We start from the raw sequence: 22,154 nt of genomic DNA, 5'->3' as shown, positions 1-22,154 counted from the left end.
GCCTACTCTCTGTTTCCTGTTAGCTAGCCAATGTTCTATCCATGCCAATTATGTTACCCCCACCATCATGAGCTTTTATTTTTTGCAATAACCTTTGATGTGGCACCTTATCAAATGCCTTATAGAAATCTAAGTACAGTACATCCACTGGTTCCCCTTTATCCACACCACATGTAACTCCCTCAAAGAACTCCAATAAATTGGTTAAACATGAATTTTCCTTTCACTAAACCATGTTGACTCTGCCTGATTACCTTGAATTTTTCTAAATGCCCTGCTATAATGTCTTTAATAGTAGCTTCTAACATTTTCCCTAAGACAGATGTTAAGCTAACTGGCCTGTAGTTTCCTGCTTTCTGTCTCCCTCCCTTTTTGAATAAAGGAGTTGCATTCGCTATTTTCCAATCTAAAGGAAACTTCCCCGAATCTAGGGAATTTTGGCAAATTCAAACCAACACATCAACTATCTCACTAGCCGCTTCTTTTAAGACCCTAGGATGAAGTCCATCAGGACCCGGGGACTTGTCAGCCTACAGCTAAAACAAATTGTTCAGTACCACTTCCTTGCTGATTGTAATTTTCTTGAGTTCCTCCCTCCCTTCCATTTCCTGACTTACAGCTAATTCTGGGATGTTACTTGTATCCTCTGTAGTGAAGACCGATGCAAAATACCTGTTCAATTCATCTGCCATCTCCTTATTATCCATTATTAATTTTCCATACTTACTTTCAATAGGACCAACGCTCACTTTGTTAACTCTTTTCTGTTTTAAAGATCAATAGAAACTCTTACTATCTGTCTTTAAATTTCTCGCTAGCTTTCTCTGGTACTCTAATTTTACCTTCCTTATCAATCTTTTAGTCATTCTTTACTTTTTTTTTATATTCTGTCCAATCTTCTGACCTGCCACCCATCTTTGCATAAATATATGATTTGTCTTTAAGTTTGATACTATCTCTAACTTTCTTAGTTAACCACAGATGGCGGGTCCCCCCTTGGAATTTTTCTTTCTCGTTGGAATGTATCTATTCTGTGTATTCTGAAATATCCCCTTAAATGTCTGCCACTGCATCTCTATTGATCTTAACCTAATTTGCTAGTTCACTTTAGCTAGCTCTGCTTTCATGCCCTCATAATTGTCCTTATTTAAGTTTAAAATACTTGTCTTGGACCCACTCTTCTCTCCTTCAAATTGAATGTAAAATTGAAGCATATTATGATCGCTGCTACCTAGGGGTGCCTTAACTATGAGGTCATTAATTAATCTTATCTTGTTGCACAATACCAGGTCTAGTATAGCCTGCTCTCTGGTTGGCTCCAGAACGAACTGTTCCAAGAAATTATCCCAAAAACATTCTATGCACTCCTCATCTCGGCTACCTCTGCCCATCTGATTTTTCAAGTCTGTATGTAGGTTAAAATCCCCCATGATTATCGCCGTACCTTTCTAACATGCTTCCATTATTTCTTCCTTTATACCCCGTCCTACAGTGTGATTAATGTTCGGTGTCCTGATCATCACTCCCAGAAGTGACTTCTTGCCTTTATGATTTCTCATCTCTACCCAAACTACATCCTGGTTTCCTGAACTTAGGTCTTTGCTCAGTAACCAAAACCATCTTCAGATATTGCCTCAAACTTTTCCACTTTATTTCTTCTGCTCTTTTCTGTCTCTATCTGCATGTGTGTATCGCGTATGCATGCTAGCGTGGGCCCGTTGCGTATCCGTAGGTGTTAATCAAATTAGAGTTTAAGTTTAATAAAGTTTTTATTTTCTTTATTTTGTTTAAACCAACGAAAATTTATTTGGGTAGTTTCTTTACCTTATAATTGAAAGTTAGTGAACAAGGATTCATTAAGGGGGGGCTAAAAACACAGTGTTTTAAAATTAAACCCTGTTACGGTAAGACCAGGTGAAGGCTGAGAGGGAACCCTAGACCCCTTTCTCAGCTGATCATAACAATATCCTAACCGCCATGGAGGAGACGGTGCTGGCCATAATTGGAATGGCCCCTGCTGAGCTCGTGGCCAGTGGCAAGGCTGAAGGCTTTGAAGATGATCGTATCATCATACTTAATCTTCCTGCTCACTCGGCCAAAATCCTGGAATTCTCCCCCCAACAACAGTGTGGTGTACCTATACCACAAGGACTGCAGCAGTTCAAGGCGGCGGCTCACCACCACTTTCTCAAGAGCAACAAGGGATGGGCAATAAATGCTGGCCTTGCCAGCGATGCCAACATCCCAAAGATGAATTTTAAAAATCCCACTTGCCCCTTATCACACAATCTCTTCTGATTTACAAGCTACAGATGTTGTAAGCATGTATCACTTACTTTCCCACACCTGCCCTCTGCCTCCGCATAACAAATTTACCCTTGTGCCTTTCTCCTTTCAGATACCCAAGGAGTGCAACCTGGCCAGGCAGTGGAGCAAAGCAAGAAAACACTGATGAAGAAGACGACAAAGCACAATCACTCGATTTCACACGCGCAGCCAGCAGCTCAGATACTGACACTGCATAATTTAGAGGAAAGCACAGAGGCAGGATCTTCACATGGTGAGACATTGGGCAGAGTGGTCTGCAGTGAGGGTAGGTGATAAGGTTAGCACAGGTGCCAGCTCACCGGAGGGCAACGTAGCACACTAGCTCTGCTGTAGTGAACTCAGATGCGGACTTCATACAGGCAGCCTACAGAAGAATGCTGATGGATATGCACAAGGAAATGTTTGGTGCATTGGGAAGCCTGCCAAAAAGAGGCGTTCAATGTCAAGAAGGATGGAGGAGTCCAGCACTAAGTTGGCACAGGGATTTCCGCAGACCTTGAAGCCTATTCATTGCAGCATGTAAGTGGTGGCCAACTCCGTTCGTACACTTGAGGACCGACCCAGCCATGCTGCAGCGTCTGATGGCTGACATTGCAGCTTCTATTGCAGCACAAGAAGCAGCCACCCAACATCTGAGTGCTGCAGTAGAAGTTCAGACTGAAGTTGTGCAAGTTCAGCTTGCTGCCAACATAGCTGCAGATATCAATGCTCAAAGCAGTTTGCAGGGTATTTGAGCAGTCCAGGAATGCGTCCTCCAGCAGATTACTAGGATTGCTGAGGCGCCGCCCACAGATTGGCAGTGGCTCGACAGGCCACATACCTGCTGTCCTCCTTCAGGATGGCAGCAATCGTCCTCCCAGCCTGCTACACCGCCAGTGCCCTCGCTGTTGCCTGCCAGCCAGCCAGTCCAGACTGCTGCTGCCCATGCCAAGATGGTGCAGACTGAAGCAGGCTTTCTAGGCCCAGAGCAGCTTGAGATCTTCCTCCAACACTATCTGCAGTCTCCTCCGCTGAAAGTCAGCAGCCTTCCACCAGCCATACTGCAGCCACTGAGATAGCACTGTGTAGGAGCACTAGGACAGGCAAAGGCACACGGAAGACAGGCACTAAGAGAGTGCACAAGGGTGATTAGGTTTATGTTTGCCTGCAACATAGTATGATTTCATTCATAAATTTGGCTTGGATATGGATATAGTGGCGGCTTTTATTTTTGTATTGTGGCCAAGCGGACACTGCCTACATGTGTATGGGTTGTGCACCGGAGTCAAGAGCCATGTCATCAGCTAATTGCCCTTTTTGCCCAATAGCCACCCTTTGGTTTATCATGGTGGCTCAAATGCAGCTGGCACAGTGACCTGCCGCAGAATGAATGCATCACGACTGCTGCCAGGATACGGGGCACGATTCACTGCCTATGGTCAAACACCATTCTATAGCGAGTAACTGAACTCCTGTCTCCCCAAACCCTGTCCAGCATCTACAAGGCACAAGTCAGCAGCGTGATGGAATACCCTCCACTTGCCGGGATGAGTGCAATTCCAACAACACACAAGAAGCTCAACACCCTCCAGGACAAAGCAGCCCACTTGATTGGCACCCCACCCACCACCTTCAACATTCACTCCCTCCATCAATGACGCACAGTGGCAGCAGCATGTACCACCTGCAAGATGCACTGCAGCTACTCACCAAGCCTCCTTCGACAGCACCTTCCAGACCCACGACCTCTACCACCTAGAAGGACAAGAGCAGCAGGTGCATGGGAACAACATCACCTGCAAGCTCCCCACCAAGTCACATCCTGACTTGGAACTATATTGTCGTTCCTTTACTGTGGTTGGATCAAAATCCTGGAACTCCCTCCCTAACAGCACTGTGGGTGTACCTACACCACAAGGACTGCAGCGGTTCAAGAAGGTGGATCACCACCACCTTCTCAAGGGCAATTAGGGATGGGCAACAAATGTTGGCCTTGCCAGTGATGTCCACATCCCATGAGTGAAGAAAACAAAATCAATAAGTAACCCCTAAGTTGTTGATGATTCCTTTAAAAAGTACTGTTGGGCGGGGTGGGGGTTGCAGTGAGGAGGGGTGATGAATGCTGCCTGCTTCTTAACATGGGTTCAATCATGTGAGGTTAAGAGAGGGCATCAGCTGGAGGGTTGAGCTCAAAAATGGCAGTGCTGGTATCAAATCAGCATTGCATGCTGACTGACGCCAAGTTCTGCAGACATCCAATGGACTTTAGCTGCGTACAGTTCACCAATGTGCCATCCAGGGGGATTTGCAGAAGTGTGCGCCCATGCATCTGATGCCACGTTAGTCCCCAAAAAGCAGCCAAATAATAGGAGTACCGAGCCTGTAGAGTCTAAACCAGGAAGGATAAATTAGATTTAAATCATGTAGAGAAAGGAAAATAACAATCGGGAAAGAAAAATGGAATTGCGAGAGAGAGAGAGATAAAAGAGACAGATAGAAAAAAAATTTTTAAATGTAAAAATCTCGAGCACTAATTAAATTCTGAAGAAATGAGACTCCTCATTTAGAAAATTTAATTGTCAGGGCATGAAAGGTTGTTTGTCAGTAATTATGACTATGCTGTTAAAAATTCACCTCAATGCACCAGCCCCAACATTTTCTAGTGTGTTTAATGGATAAGTACCATGACCTCACGCCTTTACAATGGTGGAGGGTCTGTTACAGCGCATCCTGTGGAAGAACAAGGTAAATCCGACTGCAACTTCAGAATTTCCGCATTTTACTGCATTCCACATTTGCTGACTCGGGAAGTTGCTGTCCAACTTACTCCAGAATAGCAGATAGCACTATTAGCCTCAGCATTGGTCTCAATGCAAAATGCATGCAATTATGTCTGGAATTTTATTTTCAGTGGCAAATTCTCAGTGGATAAGCCAAACAGCCAAAAAGATTTTCAAAACAATGGCCAGAAATTTACAGTGGGCGGAGGGAAGCCGTCCACCAACTGAAAAGTCGGTGGCAATCATGCCTCCTTCGGGCCTGGGTATCCATCCGGATTTTACGGGCTTTAATTGGTCTCGAGTGGGACTTCCATCTCATCGAGGCAGGAAATCCCACCTAATGGAGCTGCTGGCCAATCAGCGGGCCGGCAGCTCATAGTCTCAGCAGCGCCACTGGGAGCGGTGGCCACTGCTAGGACTGCAACCCAGCTGAAGAATGAAGATGATGGAGAGCACCAGAAAACGGGTACGTTTTTGTGACCTCGCCGGGGACAACTGGTCGACAAGGCAAAGGGGGTTGGTTGGGGGGGGGGAGGGGGGTGCGTGTTGGGCGTTGGGGTCGGTTGTAGTTTCAGGGATGGCCTTCCGTTAGGCACAGGGTGCCCAATCAGGAGGGCTCCTTCAGGCCGTCAGAAGGTTGCCTACTTACATCAGGCGGCATAAATTGGCGGTGGAGGCAGGAGCATGTCGAGAAGGGCCCCCTGAGCCTCCTGCTCCATTTCATGCACACTCCACCCCTGCCAGCAGCCTGCTCTTTTAGGGGATGTAAAATTCCGGCCAATAATAGTCAGTCTTTCATTGTTTTCTTTTCTGCTCCTCGCTATTACTGGTTAATTTCTGGATTTGATTTTCTTTGTGAAACAGCTGGCAGGTAGCTTTCATTATATCTTGATATGTATTGATTTGTTCTTGTCAATATTTATGGTTATGAAATTTCAGCCAATCAGTTCCACTTGTGATGCAAAATTTGCATATGGAATAATGTAACATCCAAGTGCGACTGTCAATATTCTTGTCACATATAATGTCGTTATGACATAGTTCAAGGTAGTAATGCTGTTCCAGAGAGGGGGCGGAGACACGGGTTTACTGATGTCGGGGGGGGTCTACATCTCAAGAGAAAAACTTTAGAAAGATGTTTGCAAGAGCTCTACCCAAAGGCAATGAAGTGAGTGCTTCTGATTAACTCTTGAAAATAACTAGCTATTGTTTTCCATACCCATTGGAACTAGATAAATAAATCACAGCTGCACAAATAAATCTGTTCTGTGAACAATTGTTACTTTCAATTGTTACTCTCAGTATAAGCAAATAGAGTGAAGGTGCTGTGGCTCTTTCGCCTGTTGACAAAGCAAAAAAGCATTTCCCGTCACAGTTACCGCAAAAAAAAAGGTTCCATCTTGTTTTGAAGTCAATTTGAAAAACAAACATATCTAATGTTATACTCTCAGGAATGTAACACTTCAATGTATTGCACACCATAGCTGAGAGCATCACACTGGGGTTTTTGCCACATTGCACATGCTCAGATTGCGTGATTCTGCAAATTGCTGGCACAGATGGAATTCCTGTGCTTCTCCAAAAAAATACAATCAACTTAAATCCTGGGCTTTTCAAAGCGGCCTGGGGTCTCTGATTAAATACCTCGATAAAGGTATTTAAAGACACAAATTACAGTTTTACAGGTAAGAGTATTGTCATTCCAAAGTACTTAATGTTTTTGAAAATACCATTAGCTGGCTGAATGGAGTAATAAAACTCAGAATTTAAAAAAATAGCCAATTTAATATGCTCAGAGTTGACATACAGTCTGAATTGTGACACGTAAAGTATAATGACTGGATTGTAACAGAGGAGATGTGTGCATTATTTGCAAGACTTAAACGTATTAATAGCAGATATCCTGTGGTCTGGTTAGTTAGTCATAGAATTCGTAGAATTGTACAGCACAGGAGGAGGCTATTCTGCCCATCGAGTCTGTGCAGGCTCTTTCAAAGAGCAATCCAGTCAGTTCCACTCCTCCTGTTTTTTCCCCATATCCCCGTAATTTTATTTTCTCCTTCAGGTATTTATCCAATTCCCTTTCGAAAGCCTCCACCACCCTATCCGGCAGCACATTCCAAATCCTAATCACTCACTGCGTAAAAACGTTTCTCCTCATATCGCCTCTGGTTCTTTTGTTAATAGCCTTAAATCTGTGTCCTCTGGTTATCGACCTCCCAGCTAATGGAAACAGTTTCTCCTTATTTATTCTGTCTAAACCTTCATGATTTTAAGCACTTTTATCACATCTCCTCTTTGCCTTCTCTGCTCTAAAGAGAACACTCAAGTCCCCACATAAAGTTTAACACTTGGGGACCCTGTGTCTGATCCAAGTTATATTAGAGTTCACGTTCTCCATTGTGACTGTTATTTGGTATGTTAAGAGGAGGATTAGTTAATCCAGCATCTAATGCAAGTCAAATGTGTTCATTTACTGTTTAATAAATCTGTTTGGCAGTTTATAGTCTAAACACTGGATACGCTACAGATTACCTAGATATTGGACAGATAAAAGGCACACTCTGGGCTGTAGGGAGTGAGGGCTTCATTACCTGAGAAACTAAAAGATTCTCTTATGAGGAGAGATTGAGTAGAATGGGACTATACTCTCTGGATTTAGAAGAATGAAAGGGGATCGCATTGAAACATATAAAATTCTTAGCGAGACTGACATGGTAGATGCTGAGAGGATGTTTCCCCCTGGCTAGAGAGTCTAGAACCAGGGATAACAGTCTCAGGATAAGGGTTCTCATTTAGGGCTGAGATGAGAAGAAATTTCTTCATTCAGAGGGTTATGAATCTTTGGAATTCTCTACCCCAGAGAGCTGTGGATGATCAGTCGTTCAGTATATTCAAGACAGAGATCGATTGATTTTTGGCTCTAAGGGAATTGAGGGAGATAGGGATAGCTTGGGAAAGTGGAGTTGAGGTGGAAGATCAGCCATTATCTCACTGGTGTGGGAGGAGGAGGAACTGGTCTTGGATGGTATCAGGAAACAAGCAAGAACCAACATCAAAGAGAATCGGGCAGGGTGAAAAAGAGGCTGTCGATTTGCTACTGCCCATTTTGTGTTACTGCCCAACACCAGTTTTCCCCATACCCCCGATGCTTTCACACTGTATTTGTTGTTAACCGGCCAAGTGGTTACAGTGCTGGCTCCCAAGCAAGTTAAGTACAACGGGCATTCTTGCAATTCTGTTTTAGTTAAAACAGGTTGCAATGCCACCCCTGGAGGAAGTTAGATTAGCAGACGTTACTGCTAACTCATTACCCATTCACTTTAATGGACTGGAGACCTGGCAATGTTACCAAGTCAAGGATTTCTATTACACAGACAGATAGATTTTCTGATGTTTACAACTGCATTAAACCATTTCTAGCTCCTGCAGAAGGCAATTTTATACCAGAGCTAACAATAGAGGCCTTCAGTGAATGGCTGACATGGAATGTGGGAATGATTTTGCAACACTGTCAGACACAAGTACAAATTAAAATTTCAAATACTTACTAAAAGATATCCAAACCATCTAATTAGGATGGTTTTCTGCTTTAAGCATATTTACTGTATCTGCCAAGTTTATTTTAATGCACTTAAGCCAAGATTAGTAGCTGCCAATAATTTCATTCCAGTGCTTTGAGAACTATGTAGAACACAATTAGAATTGGCAGAGTGACAGAGAAAAACCACAGCAATGGCTTTTCAAGAAAAGAAACACAGCATCTTAAAATGTTTCATCCACAAATTAAGTTTTTTTTTGTCTAGAAATAATTAGATGCGTCGTTCATTACCTTTTCATCTTCCTCATCATCGTCATCAATATCCACATCATCATCCTCCTGACACATCAAACACAAGGAGAGAAAGGAATACAGTTAGCTTGAAATAACATTCTTTTCCTACATTGGTGAAATGCTTTTAACTTTGAATCATCACAACGACTGAAAAAAGGGTTTGCAGTGTTCCATCACTGAAAGAGAGGCCATCGTATTTTAGCACTGAACTGTGTGGCATGTCTCACTATCTCTATAAACTGTGCCCAGAACAAAGCAATTTAACTGCAGAGGACACCTACTCACATGCTCACCATACCCATCACAGGGATGAAAATAAAAATCACTCTTGGCAGTTAACAAAAGACATTCAGTACTCAAACAGGTTAATCTGTGCCATTTCATTTCAGTAACGTGTGCCAGTGCCAAAACACTTGCTTTGGATATACATCTTTAATGGAACTTTTTTTTTATATTCCAGTGTCCTACACTGGTTTGTAACGTTGGTATATTTTGCTTAAATGGTACTGTTGTATATATAAATATATTAGTGTTAGGAGGAGGACATTTTGTTGGAAGTAGCCGTGGGGATGGAATGGGGGTTCCTGTTCCAGTGATGGTTGGAATGCGTTTGTGCTCCAATGTTCTGTCTCATGTTAGTGTGCGTCTCCCTCTATAATGAAGTGCAGTGACGTTTACGGGTTGGTGGGGGGGAGCCCTTGTCTAGGCCTCATGGAATAAGGTCCACCCACTCAATAGCTGTCCAATCCATTGTAGAGTATCCACTCCACATTGCACATATCATCTACAGATTGGTGTTGGGATGGGAGGGATAAATACATAGACAATCTTTCACCACCAAAGACAAAAGCCACATCAGCCTGTCCACTATAGGGTGGGGGCAGGGCAGAAGTGAGGACTCATAACTCTGGGGCCAAGTCCAGCAGGCAGGACGGTGACTCTGAGGTGAACTCTGCCGCTTTCACCAGACTGGACCAAAACATTCAGCAGTGTATCTGTTCAACCACTATCTCTCAATCACCCATCTGTCAGCAAAGGGCCGAATTCACGGAGCCTACATGGGTCGTGGGAAGGTGGGCACATAAACCAGTAACAACAACCCACAGATTGTGGTGGATGGAAGTGCTCACATTTGAACCTTTCTCACCTTCCACTCAGTAGCCCAGTTCTCATTTTCAGGACCCTATCCCTCTAGAGAGGCAAACATAATAATGATAAACATTCTTTCTGGCTCCTCTGCCCATTCCTGTCAGAGTCTCAGTTCAGAGATTTCACAGCCTTCAAAGCCACATTCCCAAACTCTTGTTGGTAATTAAGTGGCCTACGGCTCTCTGAACCTCAGATGTTGCTTCTGGATATTATTTGGCATTGTGCCTGAAATATGGACACAAACTTACTGAAGCCAAAATTTCCCAGATAACTCTTGTGTAGAAGGTCCACAGCTCCTGGGGGTTGCACAGTTGCAACCTGGAGAGAGCTTCGATCCTTGCTAATATTCTCACTGGTTCTGCAAGCCCTTTTCCTGGTCTGCCAAAGCAGCAAGATTCCGTCATGGAGCAATATCAGCAAATACAGGAACTGTTTCACACAGAGCAAGATCATGACCTGACTTGCTACAACATGAGTCAATCCCCGTATCTCTACACCTCAACAACCTAAAGATACCCATAAACACATCTCGGTTCAGTCTCCATCCTGGTGTCCATATGCAACTGTGTTATACACAAACATAAACATATATTTACACACAAACAAAATTCTGTCAGGGTGACGTCCATCTGTGAGATCCACCTTTAACTGGTTATTTGGGACAAAGACATTCAACTTGACCTTCCCTTAAGCACAACTGGCAACTAGGAGAAACTGCTGTCCAGAGAGAAGTAACTCCAATGACCTGATATACCATTGTAGAATGGCCAGGCTGGCACACAAAGCAGCTCAATATAAACACAATACTTAATTTTCACCATCGCCATCTGGGGGGTGTGGATCACCCACTCGTTGTGGAACCCACCTAGTTTTCATTCTGAATGAAGATAAAAATTTACCCCAATGAATTTCAACACCAAAATTACGCAGCTCACTCAACGACCATTTCAATTCACTATTTTTGAAAATCATTGAAAATTGTATAGGTTGCATTGTTGAAAATGGCTCTGCGAACTATGTAATAACATTGGACATTTAGGAAAAGGAGTAGGTCACTTAGTCCCTTGAGCCTGCTGCATCATTCAGTGAGAACACAAGTGATCCGCACCTGAACTCCATCTTGGTCTTTGCATCATATCCCTCGATATCTTTACCAAACAAAAATCTATCCAGCTCAGTCTTAAAAGCCCAAGTTGTCTCAGCATCTACAACCTTTTTTGGGGTGGAGAGTGTTACAAATTTCTCATGCCTTTTGTCTGGAAAACAAGTGCTTCCTGATTTCACTCCTGAATGACTTAGCTGTAATTTTATTATGTCTCCTTGTTCTTCATTCCTCCACCAGAGGAAATAGTTTCTCCGTATCTACCCTATCAAATCCTTTTAACATCTTAAATACCTGATTAGATCATTCCACAATCTTCTCTATTCAAGGGAATACGAGCTAAGTTTATGCAACCTGTCCTCATTGTTTAATCCTTTAAGCCCTGATATCATTCTGCTGAACCTGCACACTGTGTCCAAGACCAACAGATCCTTCCTGAGATGCAGTGCCCAAACCTGAATGCAGTGCTCTAGCTAGCATCTGATCATGGCGCTATAGAACTGAAGCATAACTTCCTCCTCTTTATAATCCAGCCCCTTTTAAATTAAAGCCATCATTCTATTAGCCCTTTCGATTGCTTTTTGAACCTGTCTACTAGCTTTTAATGATTTTTGTACTTGGACTCTGAAATCTCTGCTCCTTTACATTTCCTTATGTGTCCGATCTCTCTTTCTTGGGTCCAAAGTGGACACTTACAGTTGCCCCATAATTTTGGCCATTTACTTACTGAATGCAATGGTACCTGATAATACCAAGAATATGGCAGTTCACAATATTTCAAAGAGAGCAGGGGGTTTTTCCCCCATGCCCTGGCAAATAATTATCCTTCCAACAATAATCAATAAAACATATAATCTTATTGTGATCGCATTGCTGTTTGTGGGAGCTTGCTGTGCACAAATTGGCTGCCACATTTCCTACAGTGCAACAGTGACTACCATTCAAAAGTACAAAGAACAAAGAACAGTACAGCACAGGAACAGGCCATTCGGCCCTCCAAGCCTGCGCCGATCTTGATGCCTGACTAAACTAAAACCTGCTGCACTTCCGGGGACCGTATCCCTCTATTCCCATCCTATTCATGTATTTGTCAAGATGCCTCTTAAACGTCGCTATCGTACCTGTTTCCACCACCTCCCCCGGTAGCAAGTTCCAGGCACTCACCACCCTCTGTGTAAAGAACTTGCCTCGCACATCCCCTCTAAACTTTGCCCCTCTCACCTTAAACCTATGTCCCCTAGTAACTGACTCTTCCACCCTGGGAAAAAGATTCTGACTATCCACTCTGTCCATGCCACTCATAACTTTGTAAACCTCTATCATGTCGCCCCTCCACCTCCACTGTAGTACTTAATTGGTTGTAAAGTGCTTTGGGATAACTTGACAAAACTTTGATTTAATTTTGGGTTTTGAGTTACGAATGGGATTCAAGATATTCTTCAGAGCTTTAGTCCACTTCCTGCCCCACATCCAGTTCACACTCTCAACTTTGAGTATGAGAAATAAAAGCCCTAATTTTTCTTAATTTGGTTCGACATCACCCCGTTTTGAATGTGAGTTCAACAGTTCCACATCATACAACACACTGATCTGAGTTTTGTCAGTTCAAGCTAACTATGTATCAGACGCTACGGCAGGCATTTGTATGGGAGGTTTGCACATCTTTCATTTGGCCTGTGTTTCGGGATTATTAGACGTTACCTCTATTTACACTGTAGAAGTCTTGCTCTGGAGTAAATGAACTGTATAATCCCTCACATTAGCTAATCCAGTTACAATGGTCTGAATCTTCCAGGCTAATAAAATTCACAAGCGTTGGGATCATTTCCTGGTCCCAGCCAATTGGAGGGCCCAAGGAAATACCGACTGGCTGCCTCATTGGGAGAGGTGAGTGCTGCTGAGGAAGACGGAGATTTAGAGGGCACCTCAAAATGGAGGCTCTCATGAAAGGGTCCAGAGGGAGTAATAAAAAACAAAGCACAGAACTGTGAGAGTCATCACTGTGGAGTGGAAAACTCTCCACAAGAATGCATTTGCACCCCTTTCAGCCTTGTGTCTCCCTGATACTGGCATTTGCAGTAGCCTCAAATGGCCCTCCGACCTCCCTCTGAAATGTTCCCAGACTGCCAACACAGCAGGGGACCTGAGCAACAGCAGGAAACTTGCAACACACTCAGAAAATGGCCCTTAATTGAAGACCACATTGGCGAGCCGTTCCAATGGGCTTGTCCCCTATTTTTCTGCAACCTCCCCCCTCCAACAAAACTTCCTGCTAAACTCGCCACCAAGGGGCTAGGAATATTAGGGCCAAAGTCTCGCCTTTTCAACCATAGGATACATGCTACGGATTACGACATTGATCTAACTCATTGTAAATGCCAGCAAGAGTAAGTCTGAACTAAAATCCAGGCTTTTATCTGTACTTGATCACCAGACAGCAGGGAATTGCCATAATGATGAATCTGGTCACCACACTCCTACTTTCCCTCGGAGTTTCTTCAGTTGAATTCATTGGCCCAACACCCACACTGTTGTGAACATTGTAGATTTAGCCCTTAAACCCATCAGCACGATCAGTGATCCATAACTGGAGTCCCTCAGTGATGCAAGTGTTAGCAAAGGGCTGGTGTTCAAATGTATTAACAGAAAACACATATAATGAAAATGAATGGAACTGAGACAAGAATTGCACATTCTTGAGTCCTGATCAGCACATTCAATAACATGAGAGCTTCCGGAAAGCTCTATCAGATAAATAGTGCTTGATTTCAAACTGCCGTGTCCTGAAATAACTGGACTCTCCCAGGATTGAAGACGCCAGCGTCCTTTGCTTTAGAAAAGAGAAGGCTGAGGGGTTAACCTGATAGTGGTCTTTACAACGATGAAAGGGTTCAATAGGGTTGAAGAGATATGTTTCTGCTTATGGGAGAGATCAAAACTAGGAGCCATAAATATAAGATAGCCAATAATAAATCCAACAAGGAATTCAGGAGAAATGTCTTTATTCAGGAAGTGTTGAGAATGTGGAACTCACTACGACTATTTCAGGCGAACAGCATAGATGCAGTTAAAGGGAACTTAAATATCAGGGATAATCAAATAGAATGATATGCTAAGAAGGTTAGATGAAGAGTGTGGAACATAAACACTGGCACAAACCAGCTGGGTTGAATGGCCTGTTTCTGTGCTGTACATTCTATGTGAATCTATGCTAGACAGAGCTTGGAGATAAAGAAGACTGTTACTGAGAAAATTTGATTTGTTTTTTAACATATGAACATATGCATTAGGAGCAGGAGTAGGCCACTCAGCCCCTCGAGCCTGTTCCGCCACTCAACAAGATAATGGCTGAGCTGATTGTAACCTCAACTCCACATACCCGCCTACCCGATAACCTTTCACCCCCTTGCTTATCAAGAATCTATCTACCTCTGCCTTAAAAATATTCAATCTGCTTCCACTGCCTTTTAAGGAAGAGAATTCCAAACTCACGATTCTGAGAAAAAATTTCTCCTCATCTCTGTCTTAAATGGGCGACCCCTTATTTTTAAACAGTGACTCCTAGTTCTAGATTCACCCACAATGGGAAACATCCTTTCCACATCCACCCTGTCAAGCCCCCTCAGAATCTTATACATTTCAATCTTTCTTCATAAGACAACCCGCCCAATCCAGGTATTAGTCTAGTAAACCTTATCTGAACTGCTTCCAACACATTTGCGTCCTTCATTAAAAAAGGAGACCAATACTGTACACAGTACTCCAGATGTGGTCTCACCAATGCTCTTTATAGCTGAAGCATGACCTCCCTACTTTTGTATTCAATTCTCCTCGCAATAAACAATAACATTCTATTAGCTTTTCTAATTACTTGCTGTACCTGCATACTAACCTTTTGCAATTCATGAACTAAGACACCCAGATCCCTCTGCATCTCAGAGCTCTGCAATCTCTCACTATTTAGATAATATGCTTCTTTTTTATTCTTCCTGCCAAAATGGACAATTTCACATTTTCCCACATTATACTCCATTTGCCAAATCTTTGCCCACTCACTTAATCTATCTATATCCCTTTATAACCTCCTTATGTCTCTTCACAACATACTTTCCTATCTATATTTGTGTCATCAGCAAATTTAGCAACCATACCTTCGGTCCCTTCATCCAAGTCATTTATATTAATTCTAAAAAGTTGATGCCCCAGCACTGAACCCTGTGGCATTCATTACATCTTGACAACCAGAAGATGACCCATTTATGCCTATTCTCTGTTTCCTGTTAGTGAACCAATCTTCTATCCATGCCAATATGTTACCCCCTACACCATAAGCTTTTCTTTTCCACAATAACCTTTGATGTGGCACCTTATCAAATGCCTTCTGGAAATGTAAGTATAGTACATCCACTGGTTCCCCTTTATCCACAGCATGCCAATAAATTGGCTAAACATATTTACCCTTTCACAAAACCATGTTGACTCTGCCTGATTACCTTGATTTTTTTAAAATGCTCTGTTACAATGTCTTTAATAATAGCATCTAACATTTTCCCTAAGACAGATGTTAAGCTAACTGGCCTGTAATTTCCTGCTTTCTGTCTCCCTCCCTTTTTGAATAAAACAGTTACATTTGCTGTTTTCCAATCTGACAGACCCTTCCCCGAATCTAGGGAATTTTGGAAAATTAAAACAAACACATCAACTATCTCACTAGCCACTTCTTTTAAGACCCTAGGATGAAGTCCATCAGGATCCAGCAACTTGTCAGCCGGCAGCTCCAACAATTTGTTCTGTACCACTTCCCTGGTGAATGTAATTTTCTTGGGTTCCTCCCTCCCTTCCACTTCCTGATATACAGCTATTTCTGGGATGTTACTTGTATCCTCTATAGTAAAGATCAATGCAAAATACCTGTTCAATTCATCTACCATCTCCTTATTTTCCATTATTAATACGCCAGACTCATTTTCTCACAGACTGATGCTGACTTTGTTAACTCTTTTCTTTTTTAAATATCTATAGAAACTCTTACTACCTGTTTTTATATTCCTAGCTACCTTTCTCTCGTCCTCTAATTTTTCCCTCCTTATTAATCTTTTAGTCATTCTTTGTTGTTTTTTATATTCTGTCTAATCTTCTGACTTGCTTTTTCTTTAAGTTTGATACTATCTTTAACTATTTTAGTTAACCATGGGTGGTGGATCCTCCCCTTGGAATTTTTGTTTCTAGTTGGAATGTATCTGTTCCGTGTATTCGGAACTACCCCCTTAAATGTCTGCCACTGCATCTCTATTGACCTATCCCCTTTTGGGGCCAAGAAATTATAATCCCTCAAAATATTTTCATTGATTACTAAAATACAAATTACAAACACACATTATACTTATTTTGGGTGTTTTAACTCGCCTTTCCTCAGAAAAACAACTTGGGCATCTTGCCAACCCTTTTGTCGCCCCCACCAAGAATCCCATCAAGAATGTCCATTCCTTCTGATAATGAGGTTACTAAGAGTTTGCTGCAGGTTTGCTGCAATGACAGGTTCCAGTAACACACATTGTTTTCTGCAGTCACATGGCTGACCTCTGTTCTTGGCTCCGTGGCTCTGATTTTCTGCTCTGTAAGAATTGTGGGGCAGAGAGTGGAGGTCAGTGAGATCACTCAAACAACGTGTTACAGAAACCAACACTGCTGCAAAACAGTCTTAAAAGCAGAACTCATCATAGAAAATGCCTGACAGACTTTATCCCTTATCCCACCCAACGAATTTGTTTTCAGATACACAAAAGGCATTGACGTGTTTGAAAGCAACATCTAGGTGGCTGAAGCTTGGATACAGCATTGTCACTACCAAAGGTATGCGTGGTTCTTCTCCCTCCCCAAAGTAGCAACGAATATCCTTTAATATCGAGCAGTCGAGGAAGACAATCCTTTCAGAGTTCAACTTTTCAGAGTCTTTCGATTCACGGGATGAGTTATGGGACAAACTTGGGGCGGGAGCACTGGGAACTTCTTTGCAACTGCTCCACCTCTGTCACGGTGGTGGAGACTCCATTTAGTTGCTGCCGCACTCCCGGCCAAGTTAGCGGGAGTGAGAGCAGCTGCAAGGAACATTCTACCCTCTGTCTTTCAATCAACAAAGTAGTTAAGGTCAGCGTAACTGCAGGTTGCCTTTTTTTCTAACTGCAATATATCTCAACAGGAGGAAGAGATGATGTTGTTATGATGGTCACATTATTGACACTATGTGGTCCAACAAATTGAAAGGGACTATAGACAAACCTGAAAAGCTCAGTAAGTAAACAATTAAAATCCTGTGCGGAAAAAAAGACACATAAAAATCAGATTAATGAACTCTGCTTTGTTAGTAACTTCATAGCATGAATACTCATGAATAATCAGAGCCCTGAGTTTTCAGATGGTTTTCCCAATCTCTTACCCTAATTTCAGGGCAAGGGTGATAGAACCTGAGAGAATTGGCATAAATGGCCTATTTTATCCATTTATGCCATTACTATGGGGTGCCATCAATCTTTCACCCCCACACCATGGGAATTCCAGGCATAGATCTAGATGGATATTTAATCCTGATCAAGTTTCAAGAGGTCTACACATTATATATCAATAAGGGGCCAACTCCAGTGAACTAGAGGAATACTTGAATGGCCTACTCCTGCTCCTATTTTCTATGTTTCCCCCATTTCAAATAAAGATAATATTATGTAAGTGTATAAATGTCCTTTATTTGCTGTTATGGCTAGATCATTTGTGTCAGCTATGGCTTAGTTGGTAGCACTCTCACCTCTGAGTCACAATCACTGACCAACACAAACAAATGGACCGCTGGGTTGAGCACTACCTAGACCTGTACTCCAGGGAGAATGCTGTCACTGAGACTGCCCTCAATGCAGCCCAGCCTCTACCAGTCATGGATGAGCTGGACATACAGCCAACCAAATCAGAACTCAGTGATGCCACTGATTCTCTAGCCAGTGGAAAAGCCCCTGGGAAGGACAGCATTACCCCTGAAATAATCAAGAGTGCCAAGCCTGCTATACTCTCGGCACTACATGAACTGCTATGCCTGTGCTGGGACGAGGGAGCAGTACCCCAGGACATGCGCAATGCCAATATCATCACCCTCTATAAAAACAAAGGTGACCGCGGTGACTGCAACAACTACCGTGGAATCTCCCTGCTCAGCATAGTGGGGAAAGTCTTTGCTCGAGTCGCTCTGAACAGGCTCCAGAAGCTGGCCGAGCGCGTCTACCCTGAGGCACAGCGTGGCTTTCGTGCAGAGAGATCGACCGTTGACATGCTGTTCTCCCTTCGTCAGATACAGGAGAAATGCCGTGAACAACAGATGCCCCTCTACATTGCTTTCATTGATCTCACCAAAGCCTTTGACCTCGTCAGCAGACGTGGTCTCTTCAGACTACTAGAAAAGATTGGATGCCCACCAAAGCTACTAAGTATCATCACCTCATTCCATGACAATATGAAAGGCACAATTTAACATGGTGGCTCCTCCTCAGAGCCCTTTCCTATCCTGAGTGGCGTGAAACAGGGCTGTGTTCTCGCACCCACACTTTTTGGGATTTTCTTCTCCCTGCTGCTTTCACATGTGTTCAAGTCGTCTGAAGAAGGAATTTTCCTCCACACAAGATCAGGGGGCAGGTTGTTCAACCTTGCCCGTTTAAGAGCGAAGTCCAAAGTACGGAAAGTCCTCATCAGGGAACTCCTCTTTGCTGACGATGCTGCTTTAACATCTCACACTGAAGAGTGCCTGCAGAGTCTCTTCGACAGGTTTGCGGCTGCCTGCAATGAATTTGGCCTAACCATCAGCCTCAAGAAAACAAACATCATGGGGCAGGATGTCAGAAATGCTCCATCCATCAATATTGGCGATCACGCTCTGGAAGTGGTTCAAGAGTTCACCTACCTAGGCTCAACTATCACCAGTAACCTGTCTCTAGATGCAGAAATCAACAAGCGCATGGGAAAGGCTTCCACTGCTATGTCCAGACTGGCCAAGAGAGTGTGGGAAAATGGCGCACTGACATGGAACACAAAAGTCCGAGTGTATCAGGCCTGTGTCCTCAGTACCTTGCTCTATGGCAGCGAGGCCTGGACAACGTATGTCAGCCAAGAGCGACGTCTCAATTCATTCCATCTTTGCTGCCTCCGGAGAATACTTGGCATCAGGTGGCAGGACCGTATCTCCAACACAGAAGTCCTCGAGGCGGCCAACATCCCCAGCTTATACACACTACTGAGTCAGCAGCGCTTGAGATGGCTTGGCCGTGTGAGCCGCATGGAAGATGGCAGGATCCCCAAAGACACATTGTACAGTGAGCTCGCCACTGGTATCAGACCCACCGGCCGTCCATGTCTCCGCTATAAAGACGTCTGCAAACGCGACATGAAATCCTGTAACATTGATCACAAGTCGTGGGAGTCAGTTGCCAGCGTTCGCCAGAGCTGGCGGGCAGCCATAAAGACGGGGCTAAAATGTGGCGTCGAAGAGACTTAGTAGTTGGCAGGAAAAAAGACAGAGGCGCAAGGGGAGAGCCAACCGTGCAACAGCCCCGACATACAAATTTCTCTGCAGCACCTGTGGAAAAGCCTGTCACTCTGGAATTGGCCTTTATAGCCACTCCAGGCGCTGCTTCACAAACCACGACCACCTCCAGGCGCGTATCCATTGTCTCTCGAGATAAGGAGGTCCAAAAGAAAGAAAGAGGAAGAGAAGGGGCCAACTCCAGTGAACTGGAGGAATACTTGAATGGCCTACTCCTGCTCCTATTTTCTATGTTTCCCCCATTTCAAATAAAGATAATATTATGTAAGTGTATAAATGTCCTTTATTTGCTGTTATGGTTAGATTATTTGTGTCAGCTATGGCTTAGTTGGTAGCACTCTCACCTCTGAGTCACAAGGTTCAGGTTCAAGTCCCACTCCAGGGCTTGAACACAAAAATCAAGGCTAATACTCCACTGCAGGACTGAAGGGGTGCTGCACTGTTGAAGGTCCTGTTTCTCAGATGAGACATTAAACAGAAGCCCCATCTGTCTGCTAGTGTGGATGTAAAAGATCCCCTGGCCTATTTCAAAGAACAGGGGAGTTTTCCCCAAAATCCTGGCCAATAGTTATCTCTCAATCAACATCACAGAAACAGATCATCTGGTTATTATCCCATTGCTGTTTGTGGGGGGAGCTTGCTGTGCACAAACTGGCAGCTGTGTTTTCTGCATTACAATAGTGACTGCATTTCAAAATTACTTCATTGGCTGTGAAGTGCTTTGAGATGTCTGGTGACTGTGAAAAGTACTATATAAGTCTTTCATTAATTGTGCCACTTTAAAAGGGGGACACTTTTGCTTTTGGTTGATGACACTGGAACATTATTAGTTATGTTCTAAAAGGCAGGCTCCTTCCACTTGAGAATGAGAGTCTCATCAATGACTCACCATGTACTGCTGGCTGACAACCTTCCCTCTGGCCATCTGAATGTAGTTCCAGGCAAAAAGCATCAAGAGTGCAAGTGGGAGCATGTAGACCTCAAACGTCCAGACAATAACCAAATAGAGCTGAAAAGAAAGAGACAAACTGTATTAACGCCGGAAAGAAAATCTAAAGAACAAAAAAAATGTCCTGGATACCTGGGAAGAGGGAGGATACATTTGCCTTTCCAACGATCTGCTAAGCACACAAAGGTTTAAAAAAATACAGAGTGAATACTGTAGAATCTTTTGAAAGCTCTCTTCAAAACAACAGTCATGCTGTGAGGTGTAGCGTGTATCCTTCTGTTTATGTTGGACGGAATCACTTCAAACAGAAACAGTCCTGTTTTTCTTGTACTCTGGAAAATCCCCCCTGTTTACACTGTGGGGCAGAATCCAGAGAACTGGTGTCGACACAGAAACAACTGCAAGTACAGAGCAATTATTCGCAAGTTGTAATTGTGACGTTCGTGTTCTGGCATTGGACATTCCCTGAAGCCTGGGGAACCCCAGGGCTTTCTTTGGTGGGGCAGTGATAGCCTGTCATGATTTGAGTTACATTACTTGACGAGTACTGTTATGTAGCATGTGCTTTGCAGAGCAATGTAAAATAAACTGCGCAGTATGTCCTATTCGAATATGTAGAAGGCAAAGGATAAAGCAGTAACTTCAGATTCAAGTAACCTTAAAAAAAAACCATCCTCAAAACAACAATTGGTAACTAATAGCTGTTCCTTCCCTCCACCATTGCGGGTCACACTTTAAATCATCTAGGCCCAAAGCTCTGGAATTCTCTCCCTAAACATCTCTGTCTCTCTTTCTTCCTCTAAGATGCTCCTTAAAACCTACCTTTTTGGGCAAGCTTTTGGTCACCTTTTCTAATATTTCATGTGGCTCGGTGACAATTTTTGACTGATTACACTCCTGACATGTGCCCTGGGACATTTTACTATGCTAAAGGCACTACATAAATGCAAGTTGTTGTTATTGTTGATAAGGAAGAAATTGTTTTTAAAAACTCCTTTGCAGGTTACTCAACGCCTCCCAGCCCCACGATTTCCAGCACCAAGAAGAACAGCAGCAGCAGTATCATGGGAACACCATCACTTCCAAGGTCCCCAGCGAGTCACACAACATTCTGATTTGGACATATATCACCTACACTGGGATAAAATCCTGCAATTCTATGGTAAACACCATTGTGGAAGCCCCATTACCACACAGGCTGCAGCAGTTCAAGAAAGAGGCCCACTACCACCCCCTTCTCAGGGCAAATAGAGACCGGCTATAAATGCCAACCTCGCCAGTGATGCGCACGAGCCCAGAAATTTAAAAAAAATGCTCTGTTCTATCGTAACGGAAAGAATAACATTTAGCTCTCTAAAACCAAAATCTCACAGAATTAGAGAAACATAAAAAGCTAAAAGCAGTTCTTATGTTAATATGTTTTTGAAAAAAATTCTGGGGCATGGGAGTGGACT

At 43.3% G+C, this 22,154-nt stretch overlaps 1 protein-coding gene across 8 annotated transcripts in view; it reads right to left on the bottom strand.

Moving 5' to 3' along the window:
* Positions 1 to 22,154, bottom strand: part of LOC137352407 (multiple C2 and transmembrane domain-containing protein 2-like) — a 455,261-nt gene that overhangs the window by 71,360 nt on the left and 361,747 nt on the right. For 7 of the 8 annotated variants that reach the window (XM_068017773.1, XM_068017767.1, XM_068017766.1 and 4 more), the window contains 2 exons: positions 20,641 to 20,760; positions 8,920 to 8,967 (listed from right to left, as the gene is read on the bottom strand). In XM_068017773.1, coding sequence (XP_067873874.1) covers positions 8,920 to 8,967; positions 20,641 to 20,760 — 168 coding nt within the window. Of the gene's footprint in view, positions 1 to 8,919; positions 8,968 to 16,579; positions 16,789 to 20,640; positions 20,761 to 22,154 lie in introns of those variants that run through there. The other variant, XR_010969701.1, reaches the window with a different exon arrangement.

This window comes from Heterodontus francisci, chromosome 38 (assembly GCF_036365525.1).
Source record: "Heterodontus francisci isolate sHetFra1 chromosome 38, sHetFra1.hap1, whole genome shotgun sequence".
Lineage (NCBI taxonomy): Eukaryota > Metazoa > Chordata > Chondrichthyes > Heterodontiformes > Heterodontidae > Heterodontus > Heterodontus francisci.
This window is presented reverse-complemented; position numbering and strand designations above follow the sequence as displayed.